At 38.6% G+C, this 15,012-nt stretch overlaps 2 protein-coding genes across 5 annotated transcripts in view; one reads left to right on the top strand and one right to left on the bottom strand.

The window, feature by feature from the left end:
- The window catches only part of RAB5A (RAB5A, member RAS oncogene family), a 21,654-nt gene extending 6,772 nt beyond the window's left edge, over positions 1-14,882 (bottom strand). The window contains exons 1-3 of one of the 4 annotated variants that reach the window (XM_046923168.1): positions 10,171-14,882; positions 3,477-3,725; positions 421-572 (exon numbers count right to left, since the gene is read on the bottom strand). In XM_046923168.1, coding sequence (XP_046779124.1) covers positions 421-572; positions 3,477-3,639 — 315 coding nt within the window. In that variant the 5' untranslated portion in view covers positions 3,640-3,725; positions 10,171-14,882. 4 annotated transcript variants of the gene reach the window in all.
- Positions 10,107-15,012, top strand: part of EFHB (EF-hand domain family member B) — a 23,598-nt gene continuing 18,692 nt past the window's right edge. Inside the window, exons 1-3 of the mRNA XM_425999.8 lie at positions 10,107-11,250; positions 13,766-13,911; positions 14,780-15,001. Coding sequence (XP_425999.5) covers positions 14,936-15,001 — 66 coding nt within the window. The 5' untranslated portion in view covers positions 10,107-11,250; positions 13,766-13,911; positions 14,780-14,935. The remainder of the gene's footprint in view (positions 11,251-13,765; positions 13,912-14,779; positions 15,002-15,012) is intronic.

The raw sequence follows: 15,012 nt of genomic DNA, 5'->3' as shown, positions 1-15,012 counted from the left end.
ATCAAATAATGTTATGTTATAGCATCAGTAGAATATGCTGCCTTTGATCCCTACCTTTTATTTAGCAGCAATAACATATGAATGCAACATCTTTCACCATAAAAAACAATTCAGCACCAGTAGTGTGATGAGTAACATTTCAATCCAGATGAACTGATAAAAAGGTGGGTTTGAAAAAAACTCTGCAAAGGCATTTGCTTTCTCTAGTTGTTTTTTTTTATTATTATTTTATTACTTTTTAATATAAAGAACACGATAAGGGGTCTCTTGGAAAGAAAGGATTCCAGGCACAAATTAACATCACACAGACCAACATTAAGTGATGAATTGATACAGATACACACGAGATAGTTATATATAAAAAACAGCAGACACAAGACCACTAAGAACCCCCACAACTCCCTCTTGAATTGTACTTACCTCATTTGTAATGTCGTATACAACTATAGCTGCTTGCGCTCCTCTGTAGTACATAGGTGCTAAACTGTGATACCGCTCTTGCCCAGCTGTATCCCAAATTTCAAATTTTACCGTTGTATCGTCAAGACACACAGTTTGGGTTAGAAAAGCAGCTACAAAAAAGACAGAAGTGCTGAAACCAGAAGTCTGCTTATATAAAATTACGTTCACAAAAGATGAATCAAGCATGATTTCCTTGACAACTCAAGCCTATTATTAAAATATAGCAGGTCTGAAGCCAATAGATTGCAACTGATAGATGCAGAAGAATTAAATAACCAACCTTTCCTCACATTAAAGAGGCATGGAAGCAGAAGTCAGGAAGAATTCCCATTATTCTTTTCTAACAGTTCATCTCAGCAACCACAAGATTTTTCTCTTACCTACTAGATACATCTCATCTTGATGCAACAAACAGCATTTCTTCATGCTACACTCCAACAGCTCTGACATGTACAATTCTGGACTACATCTACATTATTTGAACAGTATATTAAAGCCTTGATTTCCAGTTCCTGACAATCCCACCTTAGTTAATGGTTATAGAAGTACAAATAAGTTCTGAAATTTTCTTGCTCACACAGCAGTCATAAAGGTATATTTTCCCCTTGCAAGTCAACTCAAAAATTACTTCAAAACATGTTTTCCACCGCCTGCAGTTTCAGGGAAACTTGTATCTTCTGCCACTACAGCTTAACATGTTTATCTGCATATCTAAAACCTACATCTATTATTACCCTAAGTTACCTTATAGTCACAGGAAAACAGTAAGTAGTTAATAGCAAGACTTCTAACAGTTACTCCTAGAAAATACTTTCCATTCAGATTAAGATTACATACTAGAAACACAGGGGTGTTTCTATAGAAACCACATTTCAAAATTATGCTAAAATTTCAAGGAGATGCTAAAGGAAGCCCCCTACTTGGTAGAAAGGAACTGGGACTCTCATCAACACAGGTTCACAGATGACGGTCAGTTTAAATCAAATGCCTTAAGCAGCATTGACCAGTAACTCTTGCACACCTTGGATATTATTCTGTCCCACATACTCCAAGACACTGTAGCCTATGAATCACTCCTGAACTGCTCCTGCTCCTTCAACTCAGCTTATTACAATAAAAGCAAATCAATCTTTATATATATGATGCTACAACTAATGTAGACAAGTTGGCTACTAAGCAGTCAAATGCTCCTGTATCAGAGATATGAGCATCCACCAGAGATGAGCAAGCAGGCTGAAGAAGAAAAAGGCTTTGATGTTCCAATGTTATATCACTAGGTCTCTGAATGCTAAATATCCAAGCACTGGTAAAATGGGCTTCCCTTACCAGCTACTTAAGCAGCTCAAAAACAGAATGAAGATTCAAAAAAAAAAAAAAAAAACAACCCACAACCAGCCCATTCTGTGCTGTACTAAGGGTTTCCTCATCAATCATCAGAATGTTACATTTCTCCAAGGCAGAGACAAGATGCTAAACAAGTGGAATTTGAAGTTCTACAAGATATTATTGTCTTCAAGAGAGGAATATACCTACTCCCAATAAATGAAGGAATGCACTGAGAAATATATTAAAACAAGTGTTTTATTCCTTCTCATCCTCTTGTTTTTGTTGAAAGGAACCACTCAATGACTACAAAAGAATGTCAGTTAATTTCCGCTAACAATCAACTTTCTTCTAGATTGCAAGACCATACTTAATTGATAATTAACTATGCTAATTATCTAAAAGCCTACTATCCTTTATTGCCATACTTTGCCTTAAGTAGCTAACAAGCACTGTTGCATTAGTTTGAAGTGGCCAAGTCCAGTTATCAAACACAGCACTGTCCAATGTCTGCTTTTCACTGCATTCTTTCAGAAGTTCTTATTCAAGCTCACAATGCACATAAGCCTCTCTTTGTTAAAAGGCCCTTCTGAACACAAAGATAATTATGCCTAAAGCAAATGCAGCCTACAGTTGGACAGCTTTCTCTACAGAAAACTTTCTGAATCCCAACACTGCTGAATTTAATGTCTCTCAATTGTATAGTATGGCATTTCCGTGTTTCTATTTTAAACAGAAGAGTAAACTAATACAGATTACACATGAGCATAGAGTCTTTTCTAACCTTCGTATAGCTTTTATATAGTGGAACAGTTTAGGTTTTTCCTAATCCTACCCAGACACAAAAAGGGAATACAAAAAGGGCTTTAAATGAATTTACAAAAAAAAATAATCAGTGGAAATGAAAAAAAAATTAATCAGTGAAAAAATATTAGTTTTATTATTATTATTCACTATACCCAAACTTTCTTTTGTTGACTTTTCAATATATATTTTGGAATGCCTTCTATATCACCATAAAGCATATGAGGTGATACACAAACCTTTCATACTAACACCTGTACTAAATCTATTACAAAAGGTACCAAGTCAAAAATAAGTAAAACTATTAAAGGAGAAAAAAGTTTTGTGTATGCTGGCAGAGATACAAAAAACATATACCTAACACTCAGAAACAGGTGATGATGTAAAAAAAAGGTGATGTTTGAAATTTATGTTGGCTTTATTTTTGTAGGCTTTGAAGATTTTTACACTTCAACAATCATTCATGTGTAAACACATGAGTTCTCCCAGTTCAAAAGAAACAACAGGCTGCATAAATTACACTACAACGTTTTTGAAAGATGTAGTTCTTTGTCTCAAAAAACACCAAAATACCTGAATGGTTATTCTATGCTTTATGCATGTAGGGCAACTCAAATAGCCACATACCCACCCACATAACAAAATTCAACATAAAGTCCACTTCCCAGAACCATGCAGTTCAAGCACATGTTTACTTTGTCTGTCTGACATCAAAGCGTGGTACATCTTTGCACCAACTACAGTTATTTTTATAAGTTACAGACTTCAGTTCAGATTTGATCCTTGCTGTCAATGACCCATTCTGGAATTGCCTTAACATTCAAGGCAGTCAATGGAAAGAAAACAGAAAGAATAAAAATGTGAAATAAAAAGAATAATTTTCTCACCTCCAATTGTACTTTCTTGAAACTCATGAAACTGTCCTTTTACAAAACGAAGCACCAAACTTGATTTACCAACTGCAGACTCTCCTAGAAGTACTAATTTGAATTGGCAAATTTTATTTCCAGCATTTGGCCCGTTGGGTCTTGTTGCTCCACGATTAGCCATGCCCAAATTAGAAAGAAGTCCTTTGTTTCAAGTTCTTGAAAGCAAGTTCCAGGATTCAGAACTCAGTGGCTTCTGCTGTTAACAACCTGGCTATGAAGAAACAATGTGTAGTATTAGATTTACAAGCCAAGTAAGAAAAACCTAATTCACCATTGCAGCATAGAGTACATACAAGCGTACTAATATTTACAGCAGTCAACAGTCCCCAGTACTGCCACCCTCACAGGTAAAAAGTCAACTAGACAAAAATCTATGATAAACCACTTATCTTCTTCAATACTAAATCCATCCATTAAAGCTTTCAGTTATAACATTAAAGCCCAATTATGCTTTTTCTTGCAAGACTTCAGTCCCTTAATCATAGTGGCTTGAGATGGAAGGGACCTTAAAGACCATCTAGCTCCACACTCTGCCACAGGCAGGAACACTTCCCACTAGATTAGGTTCCCCAAAGCCCCATCCAACCTGGTCCTGAACACATCCTGGGATGGTGCACTCACAGCTTCTTTGGACAAACTGTGCCAGTGCCTCACCACTCTCTGAGTAAAGAATTTCTGCATAATATCTAACTAAATCTCCCCTCTTTTAGCTTAAAACCATTCCCCCTTGCCGTATCACAATCAGACTGTATAAAAAGTCAATTTCCCTCCTGTTTATAAGATCCCCTCAAGCTCTGGAAGGCTGCAATTATGTCCACATGTAGCCTTCTCTTCTCCAGCTCCCTCAACCTTTCTTCATAGGAAAGGTGCTCCAACCCCCTGATCATCTTCACAGCCCTCCTCTGGTGCTGTTCCAACAGCTCTGCATCCTTCTTACGCTGGAGGCCCCAGGACTGGACTCAATACTGCAGGTGGAGTGTCAGGAGGGCAGAGCAGAGGGAAACAATCACCTCCTTCACCCTGCTGACCACCCCTCATTCATGCAGCCTAGGATACAGTCTCTTACTTCATAACACATCAAGATCAAAGTATAACAGCACAACAGGTTCAGACTGGTCATTTGATATTTTACCAATAACATGCAAGAAATAACAAAGATTTGTTTTTCTAATACTAAGCACCACTCAAAAGTCAGCAATAGTAAACAATGTAAAACAAACAAACAAAAGAACTGGAAAAACCCAATCAATACATTGAGTTCTTCACAACTACACTTTGTTGTTTCACTTTTATCACACATATCCAATACAACTTCCTCGTATTAGGAAGTACAGATCTTGATGTACAAAGTTTTAGTATCTTTTCTAGTTAACAACTGTAGTTTTAGAAGTGAAAATGCAAAGCATGGCATATATGGGAAAATGGGCAGTCTCCTGACTGTTAAGAATTCCTGATTGCTTTGTGCAAGCCACCAGAGATCTACTGAATAGTAATAAATCAAAATTTCCAAAACAAATACATAAATATTGACCTTCTAGGATATAAGAGATCTTTGCTAAGAACATATGCTAACAATGTAACCCTTCAACTTATCCCCTCTTGTTGTAAACTCTTTAAAAAAAATCACAATATTTATTCATGTGGATGAAGAAGCATTGAGTCCCTGCTGTTCTCACTTCTGAGTCAAAGACTTGTGTTTTTACACACACAGTGTAAAAACTTTAACACACTTTAACAGTGAAGATTAAATCCTTCACAGGTAGGCACTGATGTATGAAAAACTGGAAAAGTATTTTCTGTATTTTCTTTCTTCTCCCTTCCAAAACAAAATCCCAAGTGAGCCTGGTGGAAGTATACCTAACTGATTGTTACTCAAATCTCAGCAAGAAAACCGTATCCTTCTATATTTAAAAGTAATTCATTAAAAAAAATCTCTTAGCCTACAACTTTGTTCCAACACAGTTTTTTGCCTACTAGAATTATGTGCATTTGTTGAGGATATGCCTTTTCTACTGTCTCAAATAAAAAGCAAGCTAGGTTGGAGCATAGCATCCCAACGTAGAGAATGGCTTTAATACTAACTTTGCAAAACGCAAGTAAAACTACTATTTTTGAGAAGTTGTTACTCTATATTCCTTACGGTAAATTTACCACCTTATCAATCAAAATTAATCATTAATCTTAATCATTAGTCTTAATTATTAGCCACCTTCCCATTTTGAAACATTAAGCATAGCTAAGATGATTCTCTATCAGGCATCTGAGCCTTCCAACTTACTATACACCTACCTCAGACACTAAGCCTTCATTCCTCTTCCTAACACCCCTTTTGTAAACTCAGCACAAGTTCTGAGGAATGTTCTGTAAAGAGCTACACAGCTCTAGCAGAACCCAATCCACCACTGAAACACTCCTTTGTATCTAACTTAAACAAGTATTACATGATAAAGAAATCAAAGTATTATCTCTTAATGAACATAACATTTTGAATAAGCTGTTATTTTCTTACTGTAAACAGAACTTTAATATGTCCTCAAAAAAAAATTTCCAACACCTTACTGATGCTCCTATTTGCTCACGCTGCTCCTTTACCCATACTTCTCAAAATAATGTAGCCTCTTCCAGATAAAATATTCCAATCTTTTATTCATGTCTGTCCTGAGATTGTGACCTGTTTGATAATTATGACTATCCTTAAAAATAAGTGGATTTTTATTTCAGTTGCACAACAACAGTAAAATAATGCAATAATGAAAGGTTTTATGAAGCAAAAAAAAAACACCAAACAAACAAACAAAAAAACCCTGCATATTCCACCCCTATAATTACATATTAAAATCCTCTCATTAAATTTGTTATGGTTGAATACTTTAGAATACAGGAATGGATCCAACTGATTTAAGAACATCAGGCCTTACATCCTTATAGCATTAAAAAGTAAATAAAAACTGACACAGCTGGTGCATTAGTTCTCAGGCAAGACTTTTTTCCACATGTGTTGCTGAAATATGCTCAAGAAGTTGTGGAAGAACTTGGATAAAAGTGGATCAGCAACAGAGTGAATCTCTCCCTAATCCCTAATTATAGTACAAGAAAAAAGCAGCAGATAGCTCAGAATGTTAGCCATTTGTTTATCTTTTCCTTTGGAAAATGAAGACAATTAATTTATTTCTGTTTTAAAATAAAACATCTGTTTGCACTGTAGCATTTTAGTGTGCTTGGATAATCCTGAAATAATTTTAAAACCTTTATTCTTAATTCACCCAGTGCTCTTCCAGACTCTGGAGCATTAAAATATATGGGCTAAATCCAAGTGAAACCAAGTGAATTACTCTTTGGAGCAAGTGATGATGCGCAGTGTGAAAAAAATCAATCCACTTAGTCTCTATGACCATCTTTTTGCTTGCTGCCTTACATATAGAGAGAGAGGTACAAAAGAAAAACAGAAAAGACTGATTTATCCTATACAATATCTACCTGTTTAAACCAGTCATTTGCAACCTTTGGTTATTGAGATTACCAAATAGTTAATTCACTTACAAAATATTTATTACTACTCCCTGTAAAATTCTTTCAGGACTCCAGGTTGAAGTAAGTTGTCAAAACAAGTATCAGTCATTTATAAATGTCCAATCAGAAAATGTTGAAGTTTACACACCCCTCCCCTTCTTCAGAAGAAAGCATTCTATACACTCTGGTATTGTGCAAAAATAACTAGCTGTCAAGATGACAGAGATCACACTACTTGCAAGGCCAACAAGTCCTGCCTGTAAACATCCTGCAAACAGCCTTCCCTCAATAGCTGCAGCAGTAAGTCTATTAACTTAATGAAACCTACCACAGTTGTACCACACAGTTTTTAATAAACATAGAATTAAGAAAAAAAGCACTGAAAACCTGATAGAGCATATCCAGCTGATTATGATAAAGTCACAATCATTTTCCATAAGCATGTATGTAAATTGTCATCTTTTAAAAGTTTCAGATTACATTGAAACTGTCCAGTAGGCTCACACAAGGACATCAGACAAACATGACAGAAGAATCAACAGATATTCTTAATCTAAAGTAGTACAAGTATGACAGCCATTACAGCACATTCTTGGCCTTTTTAGATTCGTGCTCAGCACGCTGGCTCACAAGAATGTAAAGGTAGATTTCAATGCTACAGAACCCACATACATTCCAGAACTCAGACCACACTTGTTCTCCAGCTCCTTAAGTCATCTGTAAAACACTAGCTTTGGGAAACACATAAAAAGCACCACACAGAAGACAGGAATGTTACTTTCAGTATCTCATAAACTGCAACTTCAATTCTTTTTTGACATATAACTATCAAGGCAATTCTGAACACATACTTCAAGAGCTTAGCAGCTGTACCTGTTTTTTTTTTTTCCTCTTAACTTCACTTAAAGTCTCCAGGAAAAGATCCACTAAATGCACCATCTTCTAGCCCTGGCTTTACCAGAAAAGTGCTTCTGTTAATCCTACCAGGTAATTTACCAGATGTTGGGTATTCTCATCCCTTTAGAAGTCAAATTCATATTCTTCTAGGTAGTCTTCGTTAATGAGTTTTGTTAGAGTAAAAGGGTCACAGTTATTTTCAAGGAAAACCACGTAAAACTTCTCATGTTTGAGTTCATAAGCAGAATTCTATCAGTTCTTGCCAAGACCTACAAACTCATAACTTAATGGAATAATTCAGTCATTTAAGTGTTCAGATCAGTGTCTATTTTAAACAACAAGAAAGCCAATACAGAAGCATCAAAATAACGCTTGTGACAAAAGCCAGCCTGCTAAAGGGATTAAGACAGCTAACACTGGTCCTACAGTGAATGTGATTAAGTGCATAATCAAAGATCGCAAGAAAAGTAAATGATTAATTCAAACGTAAAACTTTCTATCATTTGAAATACCTTCACATTTCAGAGCAAATGATAATATTTCTTATCGTGAACATAATACTGTACTAATTTCTAATAAATTTTCTGATGTTTCATGAATAGACATCATACAGCATCGAGCTTGCAACCCCTGTCTAACTTGGTTATACTGGACTACCTTGTCTTTTTTAAAAAGCAGTATCAAAATAAATTTACTTATTAAGGACTCCTGCTAACAAAGTTTTCTGTTACACACTTCCAGAACTGGCAAAATTATTGTGCCATTTTTCTGTAGCGTTCAAGACAGTGACACATATAACTATCTAAACATTTGTTCCAGTTTGTACTGAAGCATTATGAAGCTGTAAATTAAAGATGCGCATCAACAGTCACCACAAAAAAAACTCATAGATTTCCAATTAAGTGCAACAGCTATTTAATAAGCTCATATAAATGCTATATAATATCAATTGCTTTGAGACATACTGGTTCATCATACTGCAAATGTAAGTAATGATGACTGTACTATCATTCTCTGTATCCACCTCACTTCAGCTAACATCTACCTTTTACTGATGTTTCTTATTACATGATAAAAATACCATCTAGGCAAGACACCTAGCCTTCCCACAACTACCCAACTGGGAAAAAAAAAAAAAAAAAAAAAAAAGGAAGATGCCATATTGAGTCTGAATATTGTGTGGATGGAGCTCATTTATTTTATCTCAGTTAGATGTTAAGTCTTTTTCCATTCCTAGGCTGTGAAAGAGATGTAACATTGAAAAGAATCACAGAAAATCCTAGGATAATAATAGCCTTTCAAGATCCCGTTACTTGAAACATTTTGATAATTTTACAGTTCAGCTCTGCTCTAAAATAGGAGGGTATATGTTTCTACAGTGCTCCAGTTTCACCTCTAGTTCCAACCGAGACTCAGACGGTGCACACACCGTCCACTAGGCCTGTCAGCATTCTCTGGATGGCGACGCGTTGTCTAAGTATTTTACTTCCCACCTTCTTCATTGGCTTTTCTCCAGCCGCAAACGAAAGGGAAAGCGAGGGTTCTACCGCCCTCAACCCTTCTACGCACAACTCGGAGGGCACAACCCTTCCCTCGCAGCTGGACCAAACGGCGCTGAATCGCAGTGGAGGATCCCCCTCCCCGCCACGGCTCCCCGGCCCTACCAGCCCCACCGCTTCCCCTCCCCCGCAGCTCCCTTCCAGGCACAGGAATAAGGGGAAGTGGGAAAATCGGGGGCGCCATTTTGAGCCGGGAAGAAGAGAACTCAGGCTCTCTTCTCCACCACCGGGCTGCCCACCTTGGCAGCCCGCCCTGTCGCCCAGTCTGCCCGCAGCGCCCGGCGGCGGCGGCCGGCGAAAGGGGAAGAAGCCCGAGCAGCCCAACCCCGCATCGGGCACTGTCGGAGCTTCACCATCCGCCGATGCGGCCCCCGCCTCACCAGCCCCGTCGCCGCCTCACCTGGCCAGGCCGCGACGGCCGTGCAGGGGAAGGGGAGGATGGGGAGTCAGGAGGTGGCGGCGGTGCAGCGTCTGTCTGTGCGTCTGTCTGTCCGTCCGGACGGCCAGTAGGGCTAGAGGCCTAGTCGGAGCAGGGCCGCGGGAGGAGGGGGCGGCAGGGAGGCGGCTCCACGGCAGGCGCGGGGTGGGGGCGAGGGGCGGGGGCGCAGCCGGGCCTCACCCAGAGGCCGCCGCCGCCGACTTCCGCCGCCGCCTGTTCCCCGACCAAAACACACACGCACACGTACTTCCGGTACTGTCGCCACGTCACGGCCCGCACGCGGCGCACGCTTCCGGATCGCCTGCAAGTCACGTGACCCATTGCTCCCTTTTCTTCCTCCTCCATTTTTTTTCCCCCTCCTTAATGAAAGCGCTGAGGGTGTTTGGGTGCTGATGCCTCCTGTTCCTTCTCAGGAGATAGGCTTTCGCATCGAGCAGGCATCTTCTTCCTCTCCTCTAGGAGCCACATATATTTTAAATTAGAGTGGGGCTTAGTATTGTGAGAGTGCTGACACTGAAGATGGCAGGATGTGAAGGCAGAATAAGCCTTGATTGCTAGTAATACATGTAGACACTGAGTGATACATCTTGTTCAAGAGGCTGTTAGGCATCCATCGTTGATGTTTTGTGTTACTAGTGTGTTTGAAGCTCTCACAATCCTGCATAACTTTTTGATGTGTATGGAATTGCAGAATGTCCTGAATTGGAAGGGATCACTGTGGATCATCAAGTTAAACTCCTGCCTCCACACAGGACCACCCAAAATTCAAACTCTGTGCCTGAGAGCTTTGTCCAAACACTCCATGAACACCAGCAGGCTTGGGTCATGACTACTGCCTTGGGGAGACTAAGGAAGAATGTTGAAAGATTAGAGGGAGCTTCAGGGGAGACCTGTAAGAATGGCTGTAAAGGCTTGAAAACTTGTCTCATAGAGGAAGAGGTGAAGATGTGCTGAACCTCACAAGTGACCGTATCAATCACTTGGTCCCACGTGTGGGACTAAGAAGTGAGCTGTTTAGGAAACAAAAGGGTGACAGTAAATATTTCTTCAATCTAGCAGATGCATCAAGGTTTTGTAGTTGGCATTTGAAAGAAATCAAAAGCAAAGCATACAGGAAATTATACAAGTTCATAATTCATGATGTTTAATCATTTGTACAATTTCATGAAGGTTGTTTAGAAAATCCATCACTGGACATACTGAATCAAAATTAAGTGGTGTTTTCCTCTCAAACTATGCTTTAGTTGGAACACGTGAGAAAGAGTTGTTTTCATCCTAGCCAGAGCCAGTACAGAAATGAACAGTTTTGGAGGAAAAATATACTAAGGTACACCAAAAGTAATGCTTCCTAGTTTGTTATGTTGGCCCATGATGTCACAGGAGGATGTTGGTGGTATGGCAGTAAAGACTGAACCTTCCCACCAATATCCTGCTTCATTTTGTTGTCATGTGACTGATGGCAGCAGAGGCACAATCTGACAATTTGGTGTCTGACATGGAAATGCATGTGAAGCAAAGATTTGTAATTGAAAGCCTCTATGCAGAAAAAAAATGGTATCTGACGTACCATTTGATGTAAAAATGAACTGACGTTCATCAACGTAAGCAGTGGGTGAGAGCACAGCGAGGCAGTGGGTGATATGTTTCAGCAGTGGTGACAATGGGTCACCTCTACTGCTGCAGATTTTTACAAGCACAGCATGCAGGTTCTTGTTCATTGCTGGCAAATATGCATAGCTAATGGTGATGACTATGTTGAAAAATAGTGTCTTGTAGCTGAGAATTTGCTCTATCAAACAGTGTTGTTATACTCTTTGTAGTATCTGCTGTAGTTTGCACGGAAATAAGAGGCATTACTTTCAGAGCATTCTGTGTACAACAGTAGAACTACATGTGATACTGGTGTGCTCCTAGAAAGCATATGTTATGTGCATGAGGTTCCCACTGTCTATGGCTGCAACACAGACCTGCAGTCTCTCTCTCTTGCTTTGTGAAACCCCAAGTCATTCACAGCTGGTTGAAGCTGACATAAGCAAAGATTCACTGTGAATGTATGAAATAGAGAGCATGGAGCAGTAATTAAATGAATTTTCATTACCATGTTTTGGAGTTAATGAACCCATGAATGTTAATGGGTGAAGATGAGTTTCTTCTACTGTAGGCTGAACTAAACAGCAATTTAAGAACAGGTCTGAAATGGTCAGGCTAGCCATTTCAGTGATCATGTTTACCTATTTGTTTCGATATGTTATTGTTAAAATATGAAAGGTGGGACTTTGCATTGGATTGTGTAAACAAAAATAAATAAATAAATAAATCATGTCGATAGGTCATGATCTCATTTCTCAGTGGAGTTTAACAGTGTGCTCTATTCATGCTTTTAATGTTTAAATATAGATAGGTAATAACAAGTAGAAGTTGACTTCAGAGGATGTACATCATCTATTTATTGTTAGATTTTTCATCCTGGTTTCACTTCCTTAGTTTTTTGTTTGTTTGTTTGTTTGTTTTGGTTTGGTTTTTTTTCCTCCTCCTATATATCCACGTGTTCCAATATCCTCTCTTCTGCCTTTCTTCTCTTTGGGTACATTTTCTTTACATCCATTGTTTTGGTCATAGTGTAGTGTATGGAATATATACAGCACACAGAAAGTAGTAATTTTCTATCTGTAAATGGCTTAATTTAAAAAAAAATGTAACCAAGCAATGGCAGTAGTAAAGAATATTAGCATAGCTAATGTCCACCAAGAGTTTCACAAAACTTGAAGCATTTTACATGAAGTTCTCTGGCCTTCAGACACTTACAAAGTTAGGGAAAGCTAAGTACTAAGACCGTAGATTGAGAACTGTTGTAGAACGTGGGATCATTGTGCTTCATAAAGAAAGTGAAATTAAGATTTTAGGTGTTTTCCATTCCTCAGTTTTAGTCTGTTGGAGACAGAAAAAGGGCATGGTACTGTGGGTATTGGATGTCAGTGCATAATAGAAACTTTCAGATGACAAGCACTATTTATCAAAAAGAATAGTGCTACTGTAGAAAGGAATATATTTTTCGATTTCTTCCAAAACAGAATTCTCTAGAGCTTGTATTATTTTTAATCTAGGAGATGACAAAGTCATTTTGAGTCAATTTGACTGAAGAATTTTTTTTTTTCCTAAAATGGAGGGGTTTTTTTTGTTGTTAATTCATTAGCTTATTCTTAAAATTTATACATCTTTCCTACCCTGCAAACTTTCAACCTACACACTAATTAACTTTCAATCTATCTAAGTATGAATATGACATTGATTCCTAAAGTAAGATGAATTATAGGGAGAAGGGACAGCTCTTGTGTTGGATACATTTAACTTTGAGTTCACATTTTGTATCTGCTCTGTGGATTTAGGAAAATACCTTGAGAATAGGTTAATAAAAAAGTGACGTTTTGCCTCTTTCTCCTATTGTGTATCTACCCATAAAATGCTGAGAATGCACTTAGCCTGTTTTCTAATAGGGTGAATCCTATTTACCTTTAAGGCAATTCATATAAAGGCAAAATCTCTCCAAATTCATCCAGTACTATATTAATTTCATTTCTGTGACCCCAAGATTGACATTTTGAAGAATATTACTTTTCTTTTTCTTTTTCTTTTTTTTTTTTTTTTTCCTGACAGGCAATGAAAATATGTATGTACCTTTTTCAGCTTAATATTTTATAATGCAGGTGAAAGGGAAATATTAATCTCTGTCTGTCTAGTAACCTGTTTTCTAGCAAGGTTTATGGACCCCCCTGTAATAATTTATGATAGAAGTAGCTCCTGTAGATAAAAACGTTTTCCTGTTTTCTTTGGCACCTGTACAGAAAGCAGCTGGTGAGGCATCACCCTCTTTCACAAATAAACTACCAATGGAGAACAGTTTTAAAAGCAGATTTGCAGTCTAAAGAGGTTCAGGATCTGCTTCTAAGAGTTGTGTTGAAGATAGTTCCAAGAAGGACAGATATTGCTAGTAAGTTTCAAGTTGATTCGTAGGGATCCTCATTCTCTGTTTAAAAACACAGGGACAAAACAGAAAAAGCTGGGGACTTCTCTACTTGTTTCTGCAGTAGGTATTGCTTTCACATTGCCAGGCACTATTTTTCCACCTTTAATGCAACCCACTCCAGCAAAGCTGAAGGGATTCTTTCAGTTAGAAAGTGTGGCCACCTGCTGGGGAAAAACACTGTAAAATAGAAGAAATCAGAAGTAGCAACATACAAAGTGGTAATACCTTGAGAACAAGCTAAGCAGAAATGCAAACACATAAAACAATGAAAGTTCAAGTCCTGGTTTCAGCTTTTTGTATATGCTCATTTTAGTGTATAGGTTTGCAATACACAGCTAAATTAGAGCTGAGAACTTATGTTACCTGGAAAATATTAAGCTGTGCTCACAGATCACACCATGGACATACATCACTGGAGTAGGTGGCCAGACATCCCTGACACCAGGCAGGCTGTTCACCCCAGAGGAGCCATGGCCAGCCTCCTACCTGCCCTCTGTAGGACAGGCTTCTCAGACCTCAGCATTCAATTAACGTCTTTATCAAATAAATGTTAGAGCTGTGACTAAAATAGCAACAGCTGGTAATGTTTGTTAATTAATTACACGTAAGGTCTGTACATTTACCTAAAATTGGTTTTGCCATTATAGGAGGATAGAGAATGGAACAGGACGCAATTAAATATAGATGTTTTGCTGGGAGGAAGTGGGGAGTTTACTAATGTCACTGAGAGGAAATCAGACTTTCTGAAAGCAGGGGAGCTTTAAACAACAGTGAAACTTGATCTGCCTTAACTAAGCTACTTTTCAGAAATAATCTGTATCTGTTGCTACAGGGCAAGTTTGATACTTGTGTTAGTGTTCTCCCGAGGAGCTGAGACCAGGAGGCCATCAGTGTGCGCTGGCTGCGAGGGAGGTGTGGCAGAAGCTGGTGGTGCCACCCAAGGCCACAACCGTTACCAGGCCAGCGGTTAAACCACCCCTCTTGCACCATGGCGGGTCCACCACGGCCTGTCTACCAGGGGAGTTTCATGGACAGATTTCCCCACATCTTGGCTGTGAGTGAAGC

Source organism: Gallus gallus, chromosome 2 (assembly GCF_016699485.2).
Source record: "Gallus gallus isolate bGalGal1 chromosome 2, bGalGal1.mat.broiler.GRCg7b, whole genome shotgun sequence".
NCBI classification, from domain to species: Eukaryota; Metazoa; Chordata; class Aves; order Galliformes; family Phasianidae; genus Gallus; species Gallus gallus.
The sequence above is the reverse complement of the archived record's forward strand: the minus strand, read 5'-3'. Positions and strand labels throughout refer to the sequence as shown.